Source organism: Bombina bombina, chromosome 2 (genome assembly GCF_027579735.1).
Source record: "Bombina bombina isolate aBomBom1 chromosome 2, aBomBom1.pri, whole genome shotgun sequence".
NCBI classification, from domain to species: Eukaryota; Metazoa; Chordata; class Amphibia; order Anura; family Bombinatoridae; genus Bombina; species Bombina bombina.
The window spans coordinates 431,012,556-431,037,592 of record NC_069500.1 but is presented as its reverse complement, the minus strand read 5'-3'; the positions used below and the strand labels follow the sequence as shown (position 1 = coordinate 431,037,592).

Sequence of the window (25,037 nt, the reverse complement as noted above, 5' to 3'; positions counted from 1 at the left end):
AATTTTCCCTATGGGCCTTGCGCCCAGACTTAACTGCCTGGGACTCTGGAGACAGCACAGCTTCCTGAAAGTGTTCTTGAGCACCCAGGGCTGAACATGTTACAGGGTCATAGGATGTGTACCCAGTCCAGTCCCCTTCCGTGTTTTTTATGTATATAGGGACGTATTGGAGTACTGTCTTGTGATACAATGTTTTCGCCTCATGGGAAGTTCTTCATGAGCTCTCTGTAATTCGTTCACAGGGACTCGTCTTCTGCCACCCTTTACAGATTGATGGTTTACTCCCATTACATAACCTCTGCTGATATGTTTCAGTACTGGTTTGGCTGTCTGCTACTTGATGATAGTAGACACGTGTCTATGGTTAAGTATGTTTTATATTTCTTTAAATATAGATACTCACAGCTATGTTTATAAGCACTTTTAAAATGTTTTAATGTTTATCTATATATGTGTATATAGGCCCTGGGACAGATACTTACTATTTCCCTTTTGTTGGTGTGCTAATTTTTTTTGATGTGCTTTAGTTTGCACACTCTGGGTCCCGACACTTAAAAACACCCTAGTTCAACGCTCATTGGTTTAGTGCACATCTAATCATAGCCTCATTGATACAGGTTAGTTGATCCGCCTGGTTACCGCACGTTAGTTTACGCTCGCCGGGTTAGCGCATGTCAGCACATTATCATACACATGTTGGATGACACATTATTTTTTATTATAAAATGGTAACTGTATTTTGCGCACGCTGACAGCTATTGCTTACCTAGGCTGCATATACTTAGTTCTTTAATGTCAATGCAATGCTATAGGGGGCATTATTATTCCTTTCCTCATAGAGCTTGCCTACAGGCGTTTATATACTGTATATATAGTGCTTATTGCATCACTTTAGTTTTTTTAATAATGAAGCGGCACTTATCATTCCCTAAAATTATCCTAGGAACTAAGCCTCCTAAAAACTTTTCTAACACTATTAAGTGTGCTTATTGTAAAACAACTGAAGTACCTTCTTCAGCTCATTTATGTGGCTCATGTTTAGATTTGTTATCGCATACTGATCAGTATAATGATGTTTCTATGTGTACTAATGCACCTACTGTCTGTTCTTTACAGGTAGATGCAGATGAAGTACCTCCGGCAATGAAAAATGTCATCACTAGCACTATCACAAAGGCATTGGCTGCCCTACCGCCTTCAAATAAGCAAAAAAGGTCAGTTCATGTTTTACCAAGTACTAATAATATATGTACTGATCCAAAACATACTGAAGTATCTTTGAACGATGAGGCTTCCTCATCTGATTTAGAACCTGAAAATTCCTACTTTTTATTTAAAATTTAACACATTTCTTCTCTTTTAAAAGGAGGTCTTGGTCACTTTAGGGGTTGAAGATTGTAAACATTCTGATGATAAACCCTGTAATAATTTCCCTGTAATCATTTAAATTTAGTATACAAAACTTTTGTTAATCTCCCAGAGATTTTCCCAATAACTGATGCTGTCTCTAATATGATTGCTAAGGAATGGTCTAAGCCAGGTGTGTCCTTTAATCCATCTACAAGGTTTAAAAAATTGTACAATCAGAGCTCAGGGTATGTCAGTATTTCCTTACCTGGATGATATCTTAGTACTAACTCAATATTTTCATTTAGCAGAATTTTCACACAAAACAACAATTGTTGTCTCTTCGAAGACATGGTTCAAGGATCAATTTACCAAAGAGTTCCTTTATTCCTCAGACAAAGATCACCTTTTTAGCTTTCCAAAAAGATTGTGTCCATGACTCTTTTCCTCACCATCTTGTCTGAACCTTCAGTCTCTCTCATTCCTTTCAGTGGTTCTGTGTATGGAAGTACTAGGCCTCATGATTGCAGCTTCGGACGCAATTCCATTTGCTTGATTTCATATGAGACCTCTTCAGCTTTGTATGCTGTGTCAATGGTGCAAGGATTATACTAAGATATCCCAATTGATATTTTTAGATCCCAGCACGCACCTATATCTGACTTGGTGACTGAATCATCAGTCTATTATTCAGGGGCTTCTTTTGCTAGTCCTACCTGGTCTGTGATCACCACATATGCAAGTCTTTCAGGTTGGGGAGCTGTTTATGGGTTTCTGACAGCACAAGGGGTTTGGAAACCTTGGGAGGCTTGCACTTCTCAGGGCCCTTCAGGTTTGTCCTCTATTGAAAAGGGAGCCTTACCTCCATTTTAACACAGACAACTTGACAGCAGTAGCTTATGTCAATCATCAAGGGGGAACTCGCAGTTCCCTGTCTATGATAGAAGTGTCTCAAATCCTCTCTTGGGCGGAAGCAAATTCTTGCCTAATTACAGCAATTCAAATCCCAGGAGTGGACAACTGGGAGGCAGACTTTCTAAGTTGTCAGTCTGTTCATCAGGATGTGCTCTGATTGTGGATTTATGGGGTCTACCAGAAATTGTTCTGATGGTCTCTCGTTTGAACAACAAGCTTCCCAGGTACCTTGCAAGGTCCAGGGATATTCAGGCAGAGGCAGTAGAAGCTTTAGCAGTTTCTCTGATCCTACTTTCCAGAGCAATTTCCAAGATAAATATAGAACAGTCATTTATCATCCTGATTGCCCTGGAGTGGCCTCAAAGGATTTGGTGAACGGATTTGGTTTGAATGTCCAGCTGCCCGCCGTGGCCACACTAAGGCCAGACCTTCTGTCTCAAGGGCCCTTCTTCGATCCAGATCTAAAGTCTCTAAACTTGATGGCATGGAAATTGAACGCTTAGTCATAGAGGATTCTCATATTCTGAGTTAATTTTGGAAAACTTATATGTCTTGGTTTATCGATCATGATTTTTCCTGGCATTATTTCCGAATTCCTAGGATTCTTCAGTTTTTGCAGTATGATTTAGATAAGGGTTTTAATCGGCCAGATCCTTGAAAGGATACATTTCTGTTCTTTCTGTATTATTTCATAGGAAATTTGCTTCATTGTTTTGTTCAGGCTTTAGTCTGAATTAAACCTGTTATTAGGCCTATTTCTCCTCCTTGGAGTCTGAACTTAGTGCTAAGGGTTTTGCAGGCTCCTCCTTTTGAGTCTATGCATAAATTGGATGTTATAAACTACTTTCATGGAAAGTATTGTTTTTTGTGGCCATCTCTTCAGCTAGAAGATTTTCTGAATGGTCTGCTCTCTGCTTTGAGTCTTCTTATTGATATTTCTTCAGGACAAGGATGTTTTGCGAACTTCTTTTACATTTTTGCCTAAAGTTGTTTCCTCACACAACAACATTAGTAGGGTGATTGTTGTTCCCTCTTTATGTCCTGATCCGAAAAATGCTTCTGAAAGATCTCTGCATTTCTTGGATGTTTGTTAGAGTATTAAAGTATTATATTGATGCTACTAAAGATTTCAGACACACTTCTAGTCTGTTTGTCCTTTTTTTCTGGCCCCAGGAAAGGTCAGAAGGTATCTACTATTTCTTTAGCCTCTTGGTTAAAACTTTTGATTCACAGAACTTATTTGGAGGAAGGTCAGCCTCCTCCACAGAGAATTACAGCTCATTCTACTAGATCAGTTGCCACATCTTGGGGTTTCAAGAATGAGGCTTCAGTTGGTCTTATTTGCATACATTTACTAAATTTTACCATTTTGATGTTTTTCCTTCGTCAGAAGCAGCTTTTGGTAGAAAGGTCCTTTAGGCAGTTGTCTCAGTTTTAAGATTGTGTCTATATTTTGAGTTTTCTTTTGGGTTGTGGATTTAATGTAATTTAATTTAAAAAAAAGCAGCTTTTTTCTATCCCTCCCTTTATTGTCACTTGTGGACTACCACAGCTTGGGTACATAGGATCCTATATCTTGCCACCTATATAAAAGGAAACATAATTTATATCTTACACATCTTTTTTCCCTGCTTCTTTTTTTGGCTCGTACTCCTTACACCTCATCACTTAGCTATATGTTAAACTGAGGTATGTGTGAGGGCTTTTATAGGCTTTTTGGGGTTTGGGAAACTTTGCCTCCTCCTGGTAGGAATGTACATCCCCTATGTAACAGGTTGTGGACTCTCGCCACCATGAAAGAAATTAATTTATCAGGTAAGATATAAATTATGTTATTTAGACAGATCACTGTAAGGGTCTTTCACCAGCCCAGACTAATGTTTACAGTTGGACAGTACAGTGCATCAGCTTACATGCAAAAGCAGATTCTGAATAGGAAGCACTCAGAGCTCATTTTACAAGGACAGTCTTAAAGGGACATGAAACCCAAATTGTTTCTTTCATGATTCAGATAGCGCAAACAATAAAAAAAAAAAAAAGTTTCAAATGAACTTCTATTATCAAATTTGCTTTGTTCGTTCTCTTGTTATTCTTTGTTGAATAGATATCTAAATAGGTAGCGTGCACGTCTGGAGCACTACATGACAGGAAATAGTGCTGCCATCTAGTGCTCTTGCTAATGTATAACATTGTTGTAAAACTGCTGCAGTATAGTGCTGCAGACACGTGCACACTCCTGACCTAACCTTCCTGCTTTTCAACAACGAACAACAACAAAAACAAAGAAATTGGAAAATAGAAGTAAATTGGAAAGTTGTTTAAAATTGTATGATCCATCTGAATCATGAACTTAAATGTTGGGTTTTATGTCCCTTTAACTTCATGGGAAATGGAGAAAACATCTTCCTTTCTCTCTATAAATGGACTCCTAATATTTCCGACCACAGCTACATTTGTAATATATTGAATTCTGTTTTGTCTTTTGCAGTATATATTATTTGCCTCTTCTTTTTTTGTCATTCCCAGGACCAAGTTTTATATATTATTACTGCTTGTCTTTTGCAGTATATATTATTTGTGCTTGTCTTTTGCAGTATATATTATTTGTGCTTGTCTTTTGCAGTATATATTATTTCTGCTTGTCTTTTGCAGTATATATTATTTCTGCTTGTCTTTTGCAGTATATATTATTTCTGCTTGTCTTTTGCAGTATATATTATTTCTGCTTGTCTTTTGCAGTATATATTATTTCTGCTTGTCTTTTGCAGTATATATTATTTCTGCTTGTCTTTTGCAGTATATATTATTTGTGCTTGTCTTTTGCAGTATATATTATTTGTGCTTGTCTTTTGCAGTATATATTATTTCTGCTTGTCTTTTGCAGTATATATTATTTCTGCTTGTCTTTTGCAGTATATATTACTTCTGCTTGTCTTTTGCAGTATATATTATTTGTGCTTGTCTTTTGCAGTATATATTATTTGTGCTTGTCTTTTGCAGTATATATTATTTGTGCTTGTCTTTTGCAGTATATATTATTTCTGCTTGTCTTTTGCAGTATATATTATTTCTGCTTGTCTTTTGCAGTATATATTATTTCTGCTTGTCTTTTGCAGTATATATTATTTCTGCTTGTCTTTTGCAGTATATATTATTTGTGCTTGTCTTTTGCAGTATATATTATTTCTGCTTGTCTTTTGCAGTATATATTATTTCTGCTTGTCTTTTGCAGTATATATTATTTCTGCTTGTCTTTTGCAGTATATATTATTTCTGCTTGTCTTTTGCAGTATATATTACTTCTGCTTGTCTTTTGCAGTATATATTATTTGTGCTTGTCTTTTGCAGTATATATTATTTCTGCTTGTCTTTTGCAGTATATATTATTTCTGCTTGTCTTTTGCAGTATATATTATTTCTGCTTGTCTTTTGCAGTATATATTATTTCTGCTTGTCTTTTGCAGTATATATTACTTCTGCTTGTCTTTTGCAGTATATATTATTTGTGCTTGTCTTTTGCAGTATATATTATTTCTGCTTGTCTTTTGCAGTATATATTATTTCTGCTTGTCTTTTGCAGTATATATTATTTCTGCTTGTCTTTTGCAGTATATATTATTTCTGCTTGTCTTTTGCAGTATATATTATTTCTGCTTGTCTTTTGCAGTATATATTATTTCTGCTTGTCTTTTGCAGTATATATTATTTCTGCTTGTCTTTTGCAGCATATATTATTTCTGCTTGTCTTTTGCAGTATATATTATTTCTGCTTGTCTTTTGCAGTATATATTATTTGTGCTTGTCTTTTGCAGTATATATTATTTCTGCTTGTCTTTTGCAGTATATATTATTTCTGCTTGTCTTTTGCAGTATATATTATTTCTGCTTGTCTTTTGGCTCTGCCTATACTTATGTGGATTTGTATTATTTAACTGTTAAATATTAGTGGATTATTAGAGCAAAGATAACTAGAACTTCAATCCTAAGAAGGAGGAAGAAGACAAAAGAGATTTTGTTTGAATAGAAATAGGTATGAAAATGAACCCTGAACTGGAGCTGGCAAGCTTGGTATGCCGCTCTCCTGTTTCTAAATATTGCCCAATCCTGTTCAAGAGGGGAATATACTAAATTAACCCACTGGATGCCAAAGAGAGCTGACCATATTTCTACTAATAAGATTGAATCCTTCAGTGGTTTCCACAGGGTTAAATGTTTATATATGTCTGTTTTATAATACAAATACATTTATTATAGGTATTTAAATGGATGTTACTTTTTATTCTTTGCTGTGACAAAATATATATGTTAATGAGGTAACAAATTATTTTAGTTTTTATGCTTCTGAGGCATTTCAGTGTTCATCAACAAAGATAGGTGAGTTGTTCTTATCAGTCAGTGAGCAATTCAATGCAGTTGTGCACAAATATGCACTTCCTTTTAGTTTCAAACTCTGTTTAAATAGCTTTAACTTAAAGGGACAGTTTACTAAAAAATGTTCTCACCTTTAATTTCTTCCCAATGATCCACTTAACCTCCTGGAGTGTATTAAATTGTTTACAAGTATTTCCATTACCCTTATATTGGCATTTGAAATAGTTTATTTAGCCTGTGGTATCCCCACCCATCCTGAAAGCTTTGTTAACACAGCCAGTAGAAGTAATTACACTCCCAGTGGGTTATAGAAGAGATAAGGAAGTAAAATGTTCTTTCCAAGTATTGGTGATTGGTTTATGGACAGATATAAGATAAAGAAGCATGTATATGTACACAATGTGATAATGTAATGAGATCTGATTATACCTACAAGCTCAAACCATTTTATTAGGTTGTGGCTTCAAAACACAAAATCAGCTAATTCATATACACAAATAAGCCTCAAAAAGCAAATCTCATACATTTTATACTCTGCAGCTGATAAAAAAAGTAATTAGAAACACATTAACGTAAAAACTTTTCTATAGTATACTGTCCCTATATTATTTTTTTCACACAATATAATAATGATGGTAATACTATTAAAATAATGCTTTTTCATATGCATAGTAGTGTGTTGTTTAATATTCATTACAGCTAAATGTTTTTATGGTTCTCAAAAGCAAAGCAATAGCTGCTCTGAAGCACTCATGAAATGTGTAACCATAGTAAAAGTGTAACGTATGCCAGTAACTCTCATGTATATGTAGTCCACACCTCTATGCCAACCTCCTTGGCAAAATCCATTGTTACACCCTACTTACAAAGCACAGGTGAGGCGCTGCCAGCCTGTTATCAAGTAATGCTGAAGTGCAGGAGAGCAGCTTTCTGACACTTATCAGTTTTTAGGGAAAGTAAATCATGGGGCAGGTTACACATTGATGGGACCAGGGGCGGGGGGAATATCTGTGGAAGAGGTTTATAATTAACTCCACATCCCAGTGACACAACTAAGAGGAGAGAGAGGGACCAGGAGGCTGTTTTGCGCAGTGGCCCACAGAGGAACTTGGGCACGATGGATACCACCACTTTTGCCCCCACAACTGGCCCTTCAAGCAAGAATGAAATTCCCATTAATAATGCTGCAGACATTTCTGTGATTGTGGTGTATTTTGTGGTTGTCCTGGCAGTGGGTCTATGGGTAAGTATTTCCTGATGTATATTATAGCTTATTGAATATGGGGAGGGAATTGTCTGTGCTAATAGATTGTATAGTGACTCCCTAATATCTGTGTGATACATTATACAAGTGTTACTTACATTGCCAGTCATACCTGTGCACCAAGCTCTGTTAGCAGCACATACAGGTTACACAATATTTAATGATATATATTCAAGCATTTAATAACCAACTAGATAACCACATTATAGCATAGCATGTAATAGATTTGTTAAAAGAATATTTTAGTGTAAAAATAAAATAGTTTCATTATAGCTTTTTATAGTTAAACAAATTCCATTAAGATACAGCAGCTGGTGATAATATGTGAATCAGGTATACATGCGTATGCAACAATCACTGACTATATCCTAAGCTGGAGCACAATAACGGTATATCAGGAGTGTAACTTTGACTGTGTGTTTGCCTTTTAAAGGAATTAAACACACAGTAAAAAAAAAATAATCATGCTATATTTTATATGACCCTCAGATAAGTGCATCATGTTATTCATGTGTTTTATTGGCACCCACAACCACCTAATAATTATATGCAGCATGCTGTAGATGTGCCCATAGCCCCCAAATAACTACATTATTAATATGCATTTATCAAGCCATAATATAGATGTGCTCATAGTGTCCACTAGATTGCCCAAAACTAACACTGTAGTGTTATAGAAATGTATCAATAGCACCCCCAAATTACACATTATTTATGGTATAAATGTATATAATTAGCAGGGGAGCATTTTAATAGTACTCCCACCAAGATTAACTGAAGTAGCACAATAACATGTCATAGATAAATAGCACCCAGAGTACTCGGCACTACCACTGCTGTATGGTATAGTTTTGTGTTTGTAGTGCTCAAGCAACCTTTAGGATTAAAGGGACATAAAGTGCAATATTTTTCTTACATGATTCATACTGAACATACAATTTTAAACACCTTTCAAGTTTACTTATATTACAAAATGTGCTTCCTTCTTCTGGTATCCTTTGTTGAAGGTGCAGCAATGCACTACTGTGAGCACGAACACATCAGATGAGCCAATGAAAAGTGGCAGGTATATGCAGCCACCTCCTAGTAGTGCATTGCTGCTCCTGATCATACCCAAGTATGCTTTTTAACAAAGAATACCAAGAGAACAAAGCAAATTTTAAACTGCATTCTCTATCTAAATTATGAAAGTTTTTGTTTTTTTGTGCGCTTAATGTCCCTTTAAGTATTAATACTACAATATGCTAGAGTGCTAATAGCACCCTGGATTACCCATTACTAACAGCGTAGCATATTGTGCAAGCAGAAGTAACAAAATAACATTATAATATTCCCAGATGAATCACTAACACAATAAACCTATTGATACCATAGGGCTAACTCTCGGATAATTTACATGCTTAGATTTGGACCCATGTTTATAGATACATTTTTGCAGAATAAACTGAACTTGGAATCCTAATTTTCAGCTCCACCTTAGTTTAGTGTTTAAATCCACTAGAAGGTATAAGATCAGACATTTCCAGTTTAGAATGTTTGTCATCTTATGTTTTAGGCTATGGTAAGAACAAGCCGTGGAACAGTTGGAGGATTCTTCTTGGCTGGGCGCAGTATGGTGTGGTGGCCGGTGAGTGGGATGGGTGGGCATAGACCATATATGCAACAAAATATAGATTTTTATAAACAGTCACATAGACCTGACAACGTGTAGCAGAAAGTATAACTAAATCAATCTTGAAAATGTAAAAAAACGTGGTGTCACAATAAAAGTTAAAAAGAAAATGACATATTTTGTTTGATGGTTATCATTGATACATCTAGATGTATGCTCTATAACAGTGGTTGACAAATCTGTTTAAAATGTAGGGGCTAGTAAGAATATTTAGGAGCCAGACAGTGGTATTTGTATCTAAATTGATCTATAATAATCCCAAAAAATTAAGAGCCAGGGGTAAAATTCTAGGAGCCCAGGGGTCAAGTCAAGCAGGAACGCATGGGAACAGAGTTCCTGTACTATTTTTGCAGGAGGAACTAAGTTCCCTCTGGACAGAGAACAAAAACACTTCAGTAAACACTGCTGCTGCTGGTGGGAGGAGCTGGAAGCCCAGTCTGGTTAGAGGGATAGTGAGATCCTCTAGTAATGGGCAGTAACACTTCCTACAATACACTAAATGTAAGTCTGTCAGAGGTCCTGCTGTGTTCTCTCTACATTTCTGTGTGGCTTGCTCTGGAGTTATTTAGCTCCCCTCAGCAGAAATAGGACTATTGCACCTTGAGTGGGTGAGACTCTGTGACAGAGGAGAATTCTCAGGCCCAAAGGCAACCATTCAACCCTTCATTTAACCTGCTTTCCTTAACCATATTGTATAGATGATATACATATAAATACAGTGTGTGTGTATATATATATATATATATATATATATATATATATATATATATATATATATATATATATATATATATATATATATATATATATATATATATATATATATAAAACAATAATACTTGTATTGGGGGTGGAAGTCTTGGTGAGTTCCCACACTTTTTTGTAGGACTTGACCCCTGTAGGAGTCAGTGGTTCCCTAGCTCCTGGATTTGTTGAGCCCTGCTCTATAAGTAAGTTATATAGTTAACCCATACTATTGGAAACAGCAGGGTTTGTTCCAGCATCCCTGATTCACAAAGATAACACTGAGTGAAAGACAGATCGTGCATACATTCTATAGATCTTGGTAACATTGGTGTATGGTCACCCAGTGAGTTAGTCACATTAATGGCAACAGGGTGTTAAAAACTATATTTATTGTTAATTGAGGTATCAAGAAAGGACATGCAGTACGCATAGATTGCATAGTTTAAAGTCACTTGCAGAAAACTTTAATACCATGTTAAAATTGAATAATAATTATAAAAAATGTTAACAAAATAATGAAACGTGGTGTCACAATAAAAGTTAAAAAGAAAATGACATATTTTGTTTGATGGTTATCATTGATACATCTAGATGTATGCTCTATAACAGTGGTTGACAAATCTGTTTAAAATGTAGGGGCTAGTAAGAATATTTAGGAGCCAGACAGTGGTATTTGTATCTAAATTGATCTATAATAATCCCAAAAAATTAAGAGCCAGGGGTAAAATTCTAGGAGCCCAGGGGTCAAGTCAAGCAGGAACGCATGGGAACAGAGTTCCTGTACTATTTTTGCAGGAGGAACTAAGTTCCCTCTGGACAGAGAACAAAAACACTTCAGTAAACACTGCTGCTGCTGGTGGGAGGAGCTGGAAGCCCAGTCTGGTTAGAGGGATAGTGAGATCCTCTAGTAATGGGCAGTAACACTTCCTACAATACACTAAATGTAAGTCTGTCAGAGGTCCTGCTGTGTTCTCTCTACATTTCTGTGTGGCTTGCTCTGGAGTTATTTAGCTCCCCTCAGCAGAAATAGGACTATTGCACCTTGAGTGGGTGAGACTCTGTGACAGAGGAGAATTCTCAGGCCCAAAGGCAACCATTCAACCCTTCATTGGATTTAACCTGCTTTCCTTAACCATATTGTATAGATGATATACATATAAATACAGTGTGTGTGTATATATATATATATAAAACAATAATACTTGTATTGGGGGTGGAAGTCTTGGTGAGTTCCCACACTTTTTTGTAGGACTTGACCCCTGTAGGAGTCAGTGGTTCCCTAGCTCCTGGATTTGTTGAGCCCTGCTCTATAAGTAAGTTATATAGTTAACCCATACTATTGGAAACAGCAGGGTTTGTTCCAGCATCCCTGATTCACAAAGATAACACTGAGTGAAAGACAGATCGTGCATACATTCTATAGATCTTGGTAACATTGGTGTATGGTCACCCAGTGAGTTAGTCACATTAATGGCAACAGGGTGTTAAAAACTATATTTATTGTTAATTGAGGTATCAAGAAAGGACGTGCAGTACGCATAGATTGCATAGTTTAAAGTCACTTGCAGAAAACTTTAATACCATGTTAAAATTGAATAATAATTATAAAAAATGTTAACAAAATAATGAAACTATTAGCCATCCTTTTGGAAGGTCTTTCCCTCTTTCCATGGAAAATCCCCCTTTCTAGCCTAACCCCTAATTTTTGGGAGGGCTTTTAGCTCAAGTAATGGCACTTCCCCATGGTCTTCCTCCATTTATATGGTGTTTTTGTTGGTACACATTAAAGATACCAGGAGTGTTTAGCGCAGCATGCTTGTGTTTATGCAGAGCTGGAAATGTGATACGTGTGCATATATCTCTATAATTTACCTCATATATCAGCACTAGATAATGCCACTGATTTCAAGATTTAGGGCTAGATTACAATTGGAGCGCTAATTTATTGCGCACGCGTTAACAGCCGAATTCACCCGTTTAGGGGGCGTGATAAATAATCAGCCATTACAAGTGGCTGGTTATTGCTACCGCAAGCTTGCGGTAGCAATTAGCACTCAGAACATTACCTACAGGTTAGACCCATGGTTAATTTTCAAAATAACCCCCAATTGCCCCCAAAATAAAGAATATTTTTTTTATTAATAAAAAAAACTGCATAAAGCAGTTATGAGGGGCTAAAGTCGGCGGCTGTGGGGTGTTAGGAAAAACAACGGCACTAAAAAGTGCCTTTACATAGCAGTCTATGGGAACTGTGTGTTCCCTGTAAATATATACGTATATGCTTATATACATATATATTTATGTGGTAATATGTCTATATACACATATTAACACATAAATATATATGTATATATTCATATACGTATATATTTACAATCTGCTACCCATCGCTGTGCGACATACCCCCTTCGCTGTGCTAGTTCTTATGCCGTGTCTCACGGCATGAGAACGAGGCTCCCATTGGAGCCTATGGAAGCTTGCTCTCGTGAGTGCAAAGCTTCTATGCAATGCGAACGTGAGGTCGCTTCGCTTTGCACCTAACTTGTAATACCAGCACACATTTGCGTGAGCTGTTATTACTAAGTGGAGAGCAAATATCACTTTCACTAAAGTAATTTTGCACTCCAATTATAATCTAGCCCTTAATTTTTCTTTTCCTATAACTCTCTTTTGCCAATGGAGCTAGTCTCACTCCCCTAAGGCTGTATTGTATACTGCATACTTACATATGCCGAAGTTGGCGACATAGTTATTGCTTAAAAAAGCGTAGGAGCTCATTTACATCTGGCCCGGATTGCCTCAGCAAAATAAGACACAATAAGATTTTGTGAGGATTTGTGCTTCCGCTGCTATACCCTTTGCAAAGATGTGCAAATTTGCCACATGTTTTTAATATATTGTTTTTATATAGAAATTTTACAGTAGAATGCTTAATTACTATTAAATAATACGCTGAAGTAAACATGAGCCGCCTTGATGCCCCTTCTTTCTTTCCTTCAGGCTCGCCAGAAACAGAAGGTATGAAGCAGCGGTCTAAAGACCGCTGCTCCATAACTTGTCCGAGGACAGAAACCAACCCAATCGAATACAATCGGGTTGGTTGACACCCCCTGCCTGCCAATCTGCAGGGGGCGGCATTGCACTAGCAGTTCACAAGAAACAAGAAACTACTTTGTATCATATCTGCTCACACATTGATAAATATGCCCCTTAGTGTTTTTTTGAGATGATGTGACCCTCTGGAGATTTGAGAGTTAATCAGCAATTCAGCTATCTACCTGCTTTCATCATGCAACTTCTATAATCAATTTTTCTGTGTTCTCTTGGTATTCTTATCAAGGGCATACCTAGATATGCTTGAGAACTTTCATGTGTCATGAACATTATATGTTTCTAATAGTGATTTTAAAGGGACACTGAACCCATTTTTTTTTTTCTTTTGGGATTCAGATAGAGCATGCAATTTTAAGCAACTTTCTAATTTACTCCTATTATCAAATTGTCTTCATTCTCTTGGTATCTTTATTTGAAATGCAAGAATGTAAGTTTAGATGACAGCCCATTTTTGGTGAACAACCTGGGTTGTTCTTGCTGGTTGGTGGATAAATTCACCCACCAATAAACAAGTGCTTTCCATGGTCCTGAACGAAAAAATAGCTTAGATGCCTTTTTTCAAATAAAGAAAGCAAGAGAATGAAGAAAAATTGATAATAGGAGTAAATTAGAAAGTTGCTTAAAATTACATGCTCAATCTGAATCACAAAAGAAAAAAATTGGGTTCAGTGTCCCTTTAACAGTGTTATACATTGTTGAACACCAGGGACGGAACTACCGTGGGTGCAGAGGGGTCAAAACTGCGACCAGGCCCCCAAGGAGGGGGGGCAGCTTCAATAAAAAACGTTGACCTGCCGCTGCCTGCACTGATATCATGTGAGTGTGACGTGATGCTTTACTAGTGTCTCTGTCTCTGACTACAGGGGTTAGTGTTTCTGTTTTACCCATTCGTGTTTATGTGTGTGTGTGTATGTATGTGACTGTGTGTGTATTTATGCAGATTACAGACCTTGTTACTACAACATGGGGGATGGGGGGCGGGGGGTAAACAGTGTCACTAAACAGTACCACTATATACAGTACGGGGGGCTGAACTATGTCACAGACTACTGGGGTCGCTATATAAAGTACTGGGGTGGGTAGGGTCAGGCCAGCCACCTCACCGGCAGATTACAGACGGTGTCACCACTATATACAGTACTAGTGGGTTAAATAGTGTCACTATATATATACAGTAATAGGGGGTCAGACCATCTCACAGACTGTGGGCACAGGGTACCCCTTTTGCAGACGTAATCTAATTGACAATTTTTTTTTCTGTGTTACATGTAAAAAAAAAAAAAGACATGCATTAAATTCACATTTGGGGGGGTGGGCCCTTCTTAGATTCTTGCACCTGGACCCTGTGGTTTCTAGTTACGGCTCTGTTGAACACTATAGACAGCAGTGTGTGTAACAACATATAACATTGTTATAGATATTGTTGAAATATTTTGCATATTGTTTTAGACAAAACATAAAAAAATAATATTTAAGTATCATGTCCATTTAATTAAACATTTTAAAGGGACATAATATTTCCCACATGAAAATAGATTATTTATACAGTAGATAGGTAGGTCTTAAAGGCTAAAGCACTTACCTGTCACAACATTCCCTTCATAGCATTTGAAACCAATAATGGTTCAGTTAGCCTGGCACTTTTTCCTTCCTATCTGTGTTCCTGTGAATTATAACCATACACACTCCAGGTTGGATGCAAGTATGCTCCTAGCCAGTTTGAATCTGATATGGCTGTAATTTGTAGGAACACCTTTATATGGGCAGGTAAGTGCTTTTGCTTTAATTCACTAGTGAAATATTGAAAACACCATTTTATTGCAGGGGCACTGAAGTCCAATTAAGAATCAAATGTTCACTGGCAGAGAAAGGTTACTCCCACACCTGTTTATGTAGACTTGTTTATGTTTCAGTAAACTCATTAGTTTAAAACAAATAAAGAAACAAACAAAAAACCGGGGGAAAAAACTAATACATTTTCTAAAGTTCTGTTTTTAGATGTAACAAACCAGTAACATATGTTATATCCTTTTACTATAGTTTATGTTAGTGTTACATAAAGTCCTTTCTCTCTGCCAGAACAGTGCAGTAATTTATCTCTGTGCTCTGTCTGTTAATGGCTAAGCAAATAGTGTGAGAATTAGAACTTTCAGTACAGAGTAAGGTGATGAGCACAAATTTCACTCAACTCATAGGTGTGTCGCACAAGAGTGTATATTTGTAGTGGCCCTATTTGTATCCCAGTGTGTTTCCATTTGTTTGTGTTTGAGCCTTGTAATCCCCTTTTGCACATTCCTGTACATGCTATGGTGAGTTTGCTCATGTAGAAGGTGGTCTGCCCTATTGTGTTACTATTTATGCGCTATACATGCTTCAGTTTAGCTCACTTACTTTCTGCGGGTGCCAGGATTTTCACTGTGGCATGGTTGGTTTCTATTGGCACATTTCACAATGGCATAACTGTCAGACCACAGATAAGGAAAGTAAGCTATAAATTACTAGTGGGGCTAGAGGCTAATATGTCGTAACCCCTGTGGCACTGAAACATATAAATGTTTTATTGCATAATGACTTGACACATTTTGCTTTACATTTCCCTTCCTACTTTTTAATATTGTTATGGGGAAAATATAAGTGCACTTAACCGGAAGTCTGTGGGACATGGAAGCATAAGCTGCTATCATGCCAGCTTCATATTTACTGTGAGAATAAGATGAGGTAACCTGGCATTGATTGGCCCAGAGCCACAATGCTTTTTCTTACTTGCGAAGCCCACACCCGCTTAGTCAGAAAGCCCACTGAATCATGCCCTAGATGGCAATCTCCTCCCATTCATAGTAATAAAAATGCCAGCTTCCTGGGCACCTAGCCAGCCAGCATCACATTAAGCAAGCTCTTCACTCTCTCAAGATCTGGAAAACCCAGTTATTGCTCAACCACTTTAGTGACAAATCTGTTACCATGAAGACAGAGACTAGGGCTGTGATCTACACAGGAACAATTAACAGTGACAGGAGGTGCTTTTTTTAATTCTTATGTAATTGATTATTTGTAATTAAAATATATTCATAAGCAGATCAAATCGCTATTATTTATCTTTGATATTGTGATAACCCTGACAACTTGTCATGTTATTGATAACAAATTTCAATATGCTTCAAATGGAAACAAATATTTATATACAACTTAAAGAGATATGAAAAACAAAAATGTTATTTTGTGACGCAGACAGAACATACACATTTTTTTAAAAGTTTAATTTTACTTCTATTATCAAATTTGCGTTTTCCCCATGATATTCTTTGATGAAGAGATAATTAGCTAGGTGTATGGAGCACTACATTGTTAACATTCTTGCAAAACTGCTGCCATATAGTTCTGCAGACATGTGTACGCCCCTGAGCTTAAATCGCTGCTTTTCATTAAAAGATACCAAGAGTATGAAGAACATTTGATAATTGAAGTGAATTAGAAAGTTGTTTCAAATTGCATGCTCTATCTGAATAATCAAATAAAAATGTTGGGTTTCATGTTGCTTTAAGAGAAATAATGTAGTAAATATATGCCATTGTCCTGTATCTACCTGGCAACAATGTACCTGAGTACAGACCAAGGGCCTGTTGATCTAAAGCTCAGAAGTCTGGCGAGATCATCGATACCGTGCGGTTCCTCAAACAATTTTAGAAAAGCAAATTGTATCTTGGCAGCTGTTTATATTGTTATGCAGGTTCTAGATGTGAACAGGAGACTCCTACATTACAATATAATGTTTAAAACACAAAGTCATTGGGGGCTATCTATCAAGCTCTGTATGGAGCTTGAAGCCCTGTGTTTCTGGCGAGCCTTCCGCCTGCTCTGAGGTGGCGGACAGAGATCGCTGCAATTCAACCCGATCGAATACGATCGGGTTGATTGACACCCCCTGCTAGTGGCCAATTGGCCGCGAACCTGCAGGGGGTGGCGTTGCACCAGCAGTTCACAAGAGCTGCTGGCGCAATGCTGAATGCGGAGAGCGTATTGCTCTCCGCATTCAGCGAGGTCTGTCGGACATGATCCGCACTTTCAGATCATGTCCGACAGGCCTTTCATAAATAGGCCCCTATGAGTGATTTCCCTCCTTTGCGGATGCTTTGGTTTTGACCATCAGTGAGACATACAAGCAACATCTCTTCCTCTCCATTATAGCATGTTAGTACTCATCTTATAATAGCAATACTAACAAATCACTGCCTGCTCCAGAAACACTTAGCATTCAGCTTAGAGAAGTGAGGACTAAGTAAAATGCATTGAAGCCCCACATGGATGTGCTTAAAGGGACAGGAAACGCCAACATTTTCTTTCATGATTTGTATAGAACATACAATTTGAAACAACTTTCCAATTTACTTCTAATATCAAATTGGCCTCCTTCTCTTGTTATCTTTTGCTGACGGAGCAGCATTACACTACTGGCAGCTAGCTGAACACATCTAGTTAGCCAATCACTAGAGACAATGTGTGCCAGCACCTATCTAGCAGCTAGCTCCCACTAGTGTAGGATATGTGCGTATTCTTTTTTAACAAGGGATAGCAAGAGAACAAAGCACATTTGAAGACAGAAGTGAATCTCTCTATCGGAATCATGCAAGTCTAAATTTCACTGTCCTATCCTTTTAATGTGACGCTGTATCAAACATGACAAATGTATGTAAAGGACAGATACAAACGTATAACTTGATGGGAAATTCGGGTATGCAAAACTGAGAAAACACAGGGTTAAAGATAGCGCACAGAAAAGCCAAAAGCATGTGAGGTAATAAAATATGTGATAATCAATGTCTCAAAATGTCTGACGGAGAAGAATCTGATCTTCAGATTACAAACTACTCTCGGGGTTTGCTAGAAATCGAGAGAGCTGTTTTTTCTCTCTGACATCAGTAGCTATGGTCACTCCATGGGGTATATTTAACAAGCAGCGGGCGCTGCAATCTACCCCCGTAGTTTCCAGATTGCTGCAAACATAAGTTAAGACGCAGCAGTCATAAGACCTCTGAGGTGGCGGACAGCAATAAATCTGCAGGGGGCGGCATTGCACAAGCATTTCACTAGAAATGTTGTGCAATGTTAAATGCCGACAGCGTATGCTGTCGGTATTTAGCGATGTCAGGCGGACATGATCCCCTACAGCTGATCATGTCCATCCGACATTTAAAAAATTGGCCCCATGTGTTATTATAGATAGAGAGGAGTGATCTTGTATTATGGCTAATGAAATATTTATGCAGACAAGATGCCGTCTGACTTGTTTTAGGTCTCATTTATTATGTATTTTTTCTCAAATCAGCTCCTTACCTGTCAGAGAGGAAATGCAAAACACTGCAAAGCAAGCATTACAGCCATCTGTACCAGACAGGGCTATACATTAAAGGGAATAATTGTGTTTATTAAGGAATTAATGGTGCTTTCTTATCCCTGTAGACTACCATAATAATCAGTAAAAATTGCCCTCTCAAAGAAATTTAGTGGATAACACTTTTACATTCCTGTAGTTGTTTTAGGTGGTGCTGTGTGGTACTACAATATGCACCCTCATTCATTACTGTGGAACCCACAAGCTTCTATGGTTCTAGCTGGCTGGAATTTGCATGTTAACCCCTTACGACCAACCAATGTACCTTGTATGTTGGCTGTCCTTTTTACTGTAAAGGGTTAAATAATGCAGCTCTCACCGACAGCACTCAGACCACACTATGGCCAAATGCGTAGTAATAGCGTGTCTTGTCGCTTTCCGCGATACCCACGCTATTACAGGACTAAAAACCTCTTAAGGTTTATGTCTGTGTTGTTAAGGGGTTAAAGGGACACTAAACACATATGGGCTTATTTATCAAATGTCTGTCCGACATGATCCGATCAGCGGATCATGTCCGACAGACGTCGCTGAATGCGGAAAGCATTTAGGCTCTCCGCATTCAGCATTGCACCAGCAGTTCTTGTGAACTGCTGGTGCAACGCCGCCCCCTGCAGATTCGCGGGCAATCGGCCGCTAGCCGAGGGTGTCAATCAGACCGATCGCATTTGATTGGGTTGATTTCTGGCGATCGCTGTCCGCCTCCTCAGAGCAGGCGGACAGGTTATGGAGCAGTGGACTTTAGACCGCTGCTCCATAACTTGTGTTTCTGGTGAGCCTGAAGGCTCGTCAGAAACACGGGGCTTCAAGCTCCATAGGGAGCTTCATAAATAGGCCCCTAAATACATTTCATGCATTCCCTTTAATCATGAGTGCTGCCATTATGGAACTTACACGGTAGGTATCTGATGGAGAGTTACTGGACACGTGCAAACACATCCGCACTGAAATGCAGTGAAAGATAGATTTAAATATGCACCCATGACTAGAGGTAGACGGAGAATAACCTCATTGCAATGGTTACAAATCTATATAGTGTTTAATCTCCCATTAGTGGCTGATTTACATGTTCAGTGCTCTGCGCAGACAAAAATAAAAAACTCTTTGTTCCTTCTATTACCAAATTCTGCTAAACTTCCTGATCACTTGACTCCCAAAATTGTGATCAAAATAAGACTAAAAATACACACAAAGAGGTAGAGCTTAAAGCTGTTTTTGGTTTAAAAAGAACAAAATATATTTTTGGAGTTTTAAAATCATTTCAATTGTGACAGTTTATAATAATACATAAAAACAAATGATACCGGTATCAATATACACACAATGTGTGCTGGGATTGCAAGTCAGGTGCAATGAGAACACGACCTGGCTTTTGCATTGCCTGGACGCCTTGCGCTCACAAGAGCGTGCTTCCATAGACTCCAATGGGAGCCTCGTTCTCATTCTGTCAGACACAGCAATTCACCTAGGGGCAAATCACGCAGCATAGGGTATAAAAAAAAATAATAATACATATATATAAGCATAAAAACACAACCTCCCATTCACCTCTATGTAAAGGCACTTTTAGTGCGTTTTTTTTTTTTCCAAACACCCCACATCCCCTCACTTTAACCTCTTATAACTGTTTTGTGCAGTTTAAAAAAAATATATATATATATATATATATATATATATATATATATATATAAAGATGCAAATATTTTTATTTAATTTTCAATAACTATCCTCTTTATTTTTTTTTGGGGGGGGGGGCAATTGGGGCAACCTTTTTTCATTAACCAGAGGTCTGACCTCTGGTTAATTGCGCTAAGTGCAAAGTGAATCCGCAAGCTCGCGGGAACATTAACCAACCACTTGTGAAAGGCTGGTTATTTAATGTGCGCCCGTAAAGGGGAAAGTTTGCCCTTTACAGGTGCACGTTAAGATATTGCTCCACTCGTAATTTAGCCCTAAATTAGTAACTTATGTTATATCTCCATTAACCAATACCACTTCTAAGAGTGATGCCATTATTACATAATTAAAATTGAGTCTTTTTCCTTTATTGCTCCAAGACAAAGTCACTTAGATAGCGAGTATAACTTATCTGCCGTTACATCAAAACCATATGCGAGTTTCCTTAATAGTGGTGGCGCCAATGCCAATTATATACAGACCCTTCTTGAGCATAGTATACAAGACACCATCTTACTGGGTATTGCAGTCTAGCGCTTACCAAATATGGGCTAGTTTCCATTGAGGTGGTAAATCTTGGAAACTGGTGGTAACATAAAAAATCTCCATAGACTTTAATGAAGATAAATATTTTTTCCAACAGTTTCCAAACTTTACCATCTCAACAGAAACTAGTCCTATATTGGTGGATCAAGGTCACGAGTTCATGTCAGAGTATCAGCAGTAATATGCCCAGTTGAAAATTTCCAAAAGCAGCTTGCAAGTTTAAAAACTTCATGAAAATCCACATGAACTTCACAAATATCTCTGGCATAGCCAAATACAGATCAATATAAAACAGAAAAAAAACACAAATCACAGAGTGTGCAGCATGGCCAAGATCACTCCAATAGGAAAGATGTATAATGAATGGAAGAATAACTACTCACAAGAGTTGCAGCATCACAATATACTGAGTAGAGCAGACTGAGCCATTCTGTGGCTCAGCTCACTGAATCCTCTTCTCTGGAACTGCTGCTTCAAATACCCTCAGGGGCTGATTTATCAAGGGCCGAATGGCCCCTGATGCCCATGTTTCCACACAAGCCTTCAGGCTCGCCAGAAATAGCAGTTATGAAGCAGCGGTCTTAAGACCACTGCTCCATAACTGGTCCGCTGCCTCTGAGGCTGCGGTCTGCAATCCACCCAATCCTATACGATCGGGTTGATTGACATCCCCTGCTAGCGGCCGCGAATCTGCAGGGGGCGGCATTGCACAAGCAGTTTACCAGAACTATATGTGCAATGTTAAATGCCAACATATGCTGTCAGCATTCAGCAATGTCTGTCGGACATGATCCGCTACAGCGTATCATGTCGGACAGACAATGATAAATCGTCCCCCAAGACTCCAAATCGCAATATTAATAATATTTCATAAAATAAACAATAAAACACTTAGGCCTAGTTTCCATTGAGGTGGTAAAGTTTGAAAACTGTTGGTAAATGTTTTTACCATCAACAATCTACAAACTTTACCACCTCAATGGAAACTAGACATTGCTGTTTCATCAGGCAACTGATAAAACAGTGATGTAAGCTGTGAAAAGCGTTGCATGATTTTAAGCCTGATAAGGCTTTTTATTCTTTATTTTAATAGATATTATTCATATTGCTATTTGGAGTCTTGGGGGTAGATTTATCAACTGTCGGGCAGACATGATCCTCTGTAGCGGATTATGTCCGCACAACATCGATAAATACAGACAGCATATGCTGTCAGCATTTAACATTGCACAAGCATTTCGGGATGATTGCTGTCCGCCACCTCAGAAGTGGTGGTTGAGTTAAGGAGCAGCGGTTTTATGACCGCTACTTCTTAGGGCTAGATTTTTCAAGCTGCGGTGGACAGTTGCGCATATATACATGCCACTGTCCGCCGCAGCTCGCCTCTGTTGGGGCAAATTTCCCCAGAGGAATTTATTATTGCACACGAGCGCTATTTTGGGCTCACGTGCAATATCACCCTCTGCCTGCGCACAGCCAATCATGCGCGGGCAGGAGCTTTTAATCTCCCCAGTCAGACTAGACCACGGAGATTGAATTTCGCCACCTTTGAGGTTGCGAAAGGTTAGGAAAGCAGCGGTCTGATAACCGATGTTTGTTAAATACGGCGAGGAGGTTCTCTTGTGTAAGGTTAGACTTAGGTAAGTACATAGACAGGTAACTTACGTTGATACCACTCAGTCTCACACCAAACCTGTGGTTCTATAGTTGTAAGTAGAACTAAGTTTTTGCTCATAGATCTGAGGGTGACTGAGGGTAGTCAAGTGAATGGATCTAGACAGTATAACCTGAGTTGGTTGAGTATGTGTTTCTTTAAATAACGTTCCCTAATAATGAAGTAGCTTAACTTCAGTACTCTTGAGTATCAGTCCTTATGAATTTTGTAAGATTAGTGTTAACAGTTAAACACTGCAGATGTTTTACTATAAGGTTATAGGCAGTCCATATAAGCAGCAATATCCTAATGTGTTACAGGCAGTCTCTATAAGCAAGGTAAGTAAGGTTACACAACAATATGGGGATACATATGAGACATCGGTGTAGTAAACACTTGGTAATAGTCGCTCATAGTAAGTTAACAACTTATGGGAGTCCTGGTAGAGCAGTACTATCGGATTTCTCCCTAAAAGATTACTGTGATTCGGAAGCAATGCAGCGTGACACACTGAGGTCTGTGAGTGTGTGAACGCAGACTGCGCTGTTTGACGTTATCCGTTGCGGCTTGCAGCTCCAGCTGATTCTGAGCTCAGAGGTGGAGAGGAGGCAGAGGAGCCGCGATCTTCTGTTATGAAAATTGAAGCTATTCGTAGAAATAAGAAGTTAGTGGTAGGTTTATGTTGAATCCACAAGATCCTTTGTAGATGATAAGACTTTAACTGTGAGGTATTAGAAAATAATCACACTGGATAACGGCTAAGGGATGTTGCTCCTTGGAAGGTAGAATAACCTGTGAAAGCAAAATACTTAGCAATGAGCAGGAATAGGAGGAGCCTTAAACGGAGAACAGAGAACCAGTTCCTAAAGGAATACCCCAACTCCTGACATCTTGTGAGAACCTGCAGCAGTAGGGGCTCAAAGGCTGTCGAAAGCCTTTAATAAATTAACCCCTTAGCTTATGTTTCAGGCAGACCTGAAACTTCAGGAGTAGATTGCAGAATCTGCTGCTTTATAAATCTACCCCTTGGTGTACAATTTTAACATAGATTATTAACATAAAAGGTAGTCAAGTTTGGAAACTGGTGGTAACATAAAAATTATCCATAAACTTTAATGGAAATATTTTTTTTTTTTACCAGTTTCCACAATTTACCATCTCAGTGGAAACAAGGCCTAGGAGTCTAGAAAAACAAGGATAAATTAAAAAGTTCCCACTTCTGACAAAAAGTTTTGACATTGAATTCTGAATTGAGCAGAAACTCATATTGATCAGCTGTCATCTGTGCTTTCATTTTGTTTAATAAAATGTGCAAAACAATGTTCTTTTTAGATTTCCAACCTGCAAAAATGATATTTCTACCACAAAGTATACATCTTAACTTGGCCCCCTCTCTAAAATAAATGTATCTTGTATTGTAAACTGTTATGTTTTGTTATTTTTTCCAATAAGAAATCTTGTGCCAAAATCCATTTATTTTAGGGCAATTCAAAAGGATATGAGACAAATTAGCAGAGGAAGAGCTATATATAGAACAAATATTTATTAAATTTTTATCACAATAAAACAGCATGGCTGGAGTTAAATTTGTTCTATTAATTAAACAAAGATGTGATTCTTGCCATAATAACAAAAGACTGGTTTTCTAGGCTCTATTTAGATTTTTATGTATCATTTTGACATCTATTACAACCCTTTTCCCAATTTTGGGCATTATATAATATATTTCCTTTTCGGGGCAGTAGCCTATACCAATATGAAATAGATCGATTGTCAGCTCTGTATGGTCTGAAACCATTTTCAAGCGGTTGCTAATCCGCCTTTAAACAATGCTTCATTTTGATGTTATATATAAGGTAAATATATGAAGCTGCCTCCATATATTTAAGAAGCAGAACCTGTTTCTTTTGCCTCTCTGTCACCTCAATGGTCGAAAGATCAATCCCCCTGACACTCACTTGTTTGGGATGGTTGACATTCCCTGCTCAGGAGCAGGAGGTGCCATTGCACAAGAAACCTCTTGTACAATGTTAAATTTCTCTGTGCAATGCAGCATTGCAACTGTTCAATTACAAGCAGACAGGTTCACTATTTGTGATTCTGTCCGCCTGCAATGACAATAAATTTTGCCCATAAAATAGCTAACTTGCAAATGAGCAAAATACATTTTTTAATTTGAATATTATATTCTCGCCTTTGTAATTCAAATGATTTCATGCTATTCTGGTTGTCATCTAACAACTGATGAATTCTAAATGTATTACCAGTAATCTACAGACCCTTTGCTAAGCAATGACTGGATTTCTTATCCCATCCGTGAGGTTCTAATCTCCACTCTCAA

General features: G+C 37.9%; 1 protein-coding gene across 1 annotated transcript in view; it reads left to right on the top strand.

The window, feature by feature from the left end:
- Positions 1 to 7,711: 7,711 nt before the first annotated feature.
- The window catches only part of SLC5A1 (solute carrier family 5 member 1), a 53,536-nt gene continuing 36,210 nt past the window's right edge, over positions 7,712 to 25,037 (top strand). Inside the window, exons 1-2 of the mRNA XM_053700527.1 lie at positions 7,712 to 7,876; positions 9,453 to 9,524. Coding sequence (XP_053556502.1) covers positions 7,751 to 7,876; positions 9,453 to 9,524 — 198 coding nt within the window. The 5' untranslated portion in view covers positions 7,712 to 7,750. The remainder of the gene's footprint in view (positions 7,877 to 9,452; positions 9,525 to 25,037) is intronic.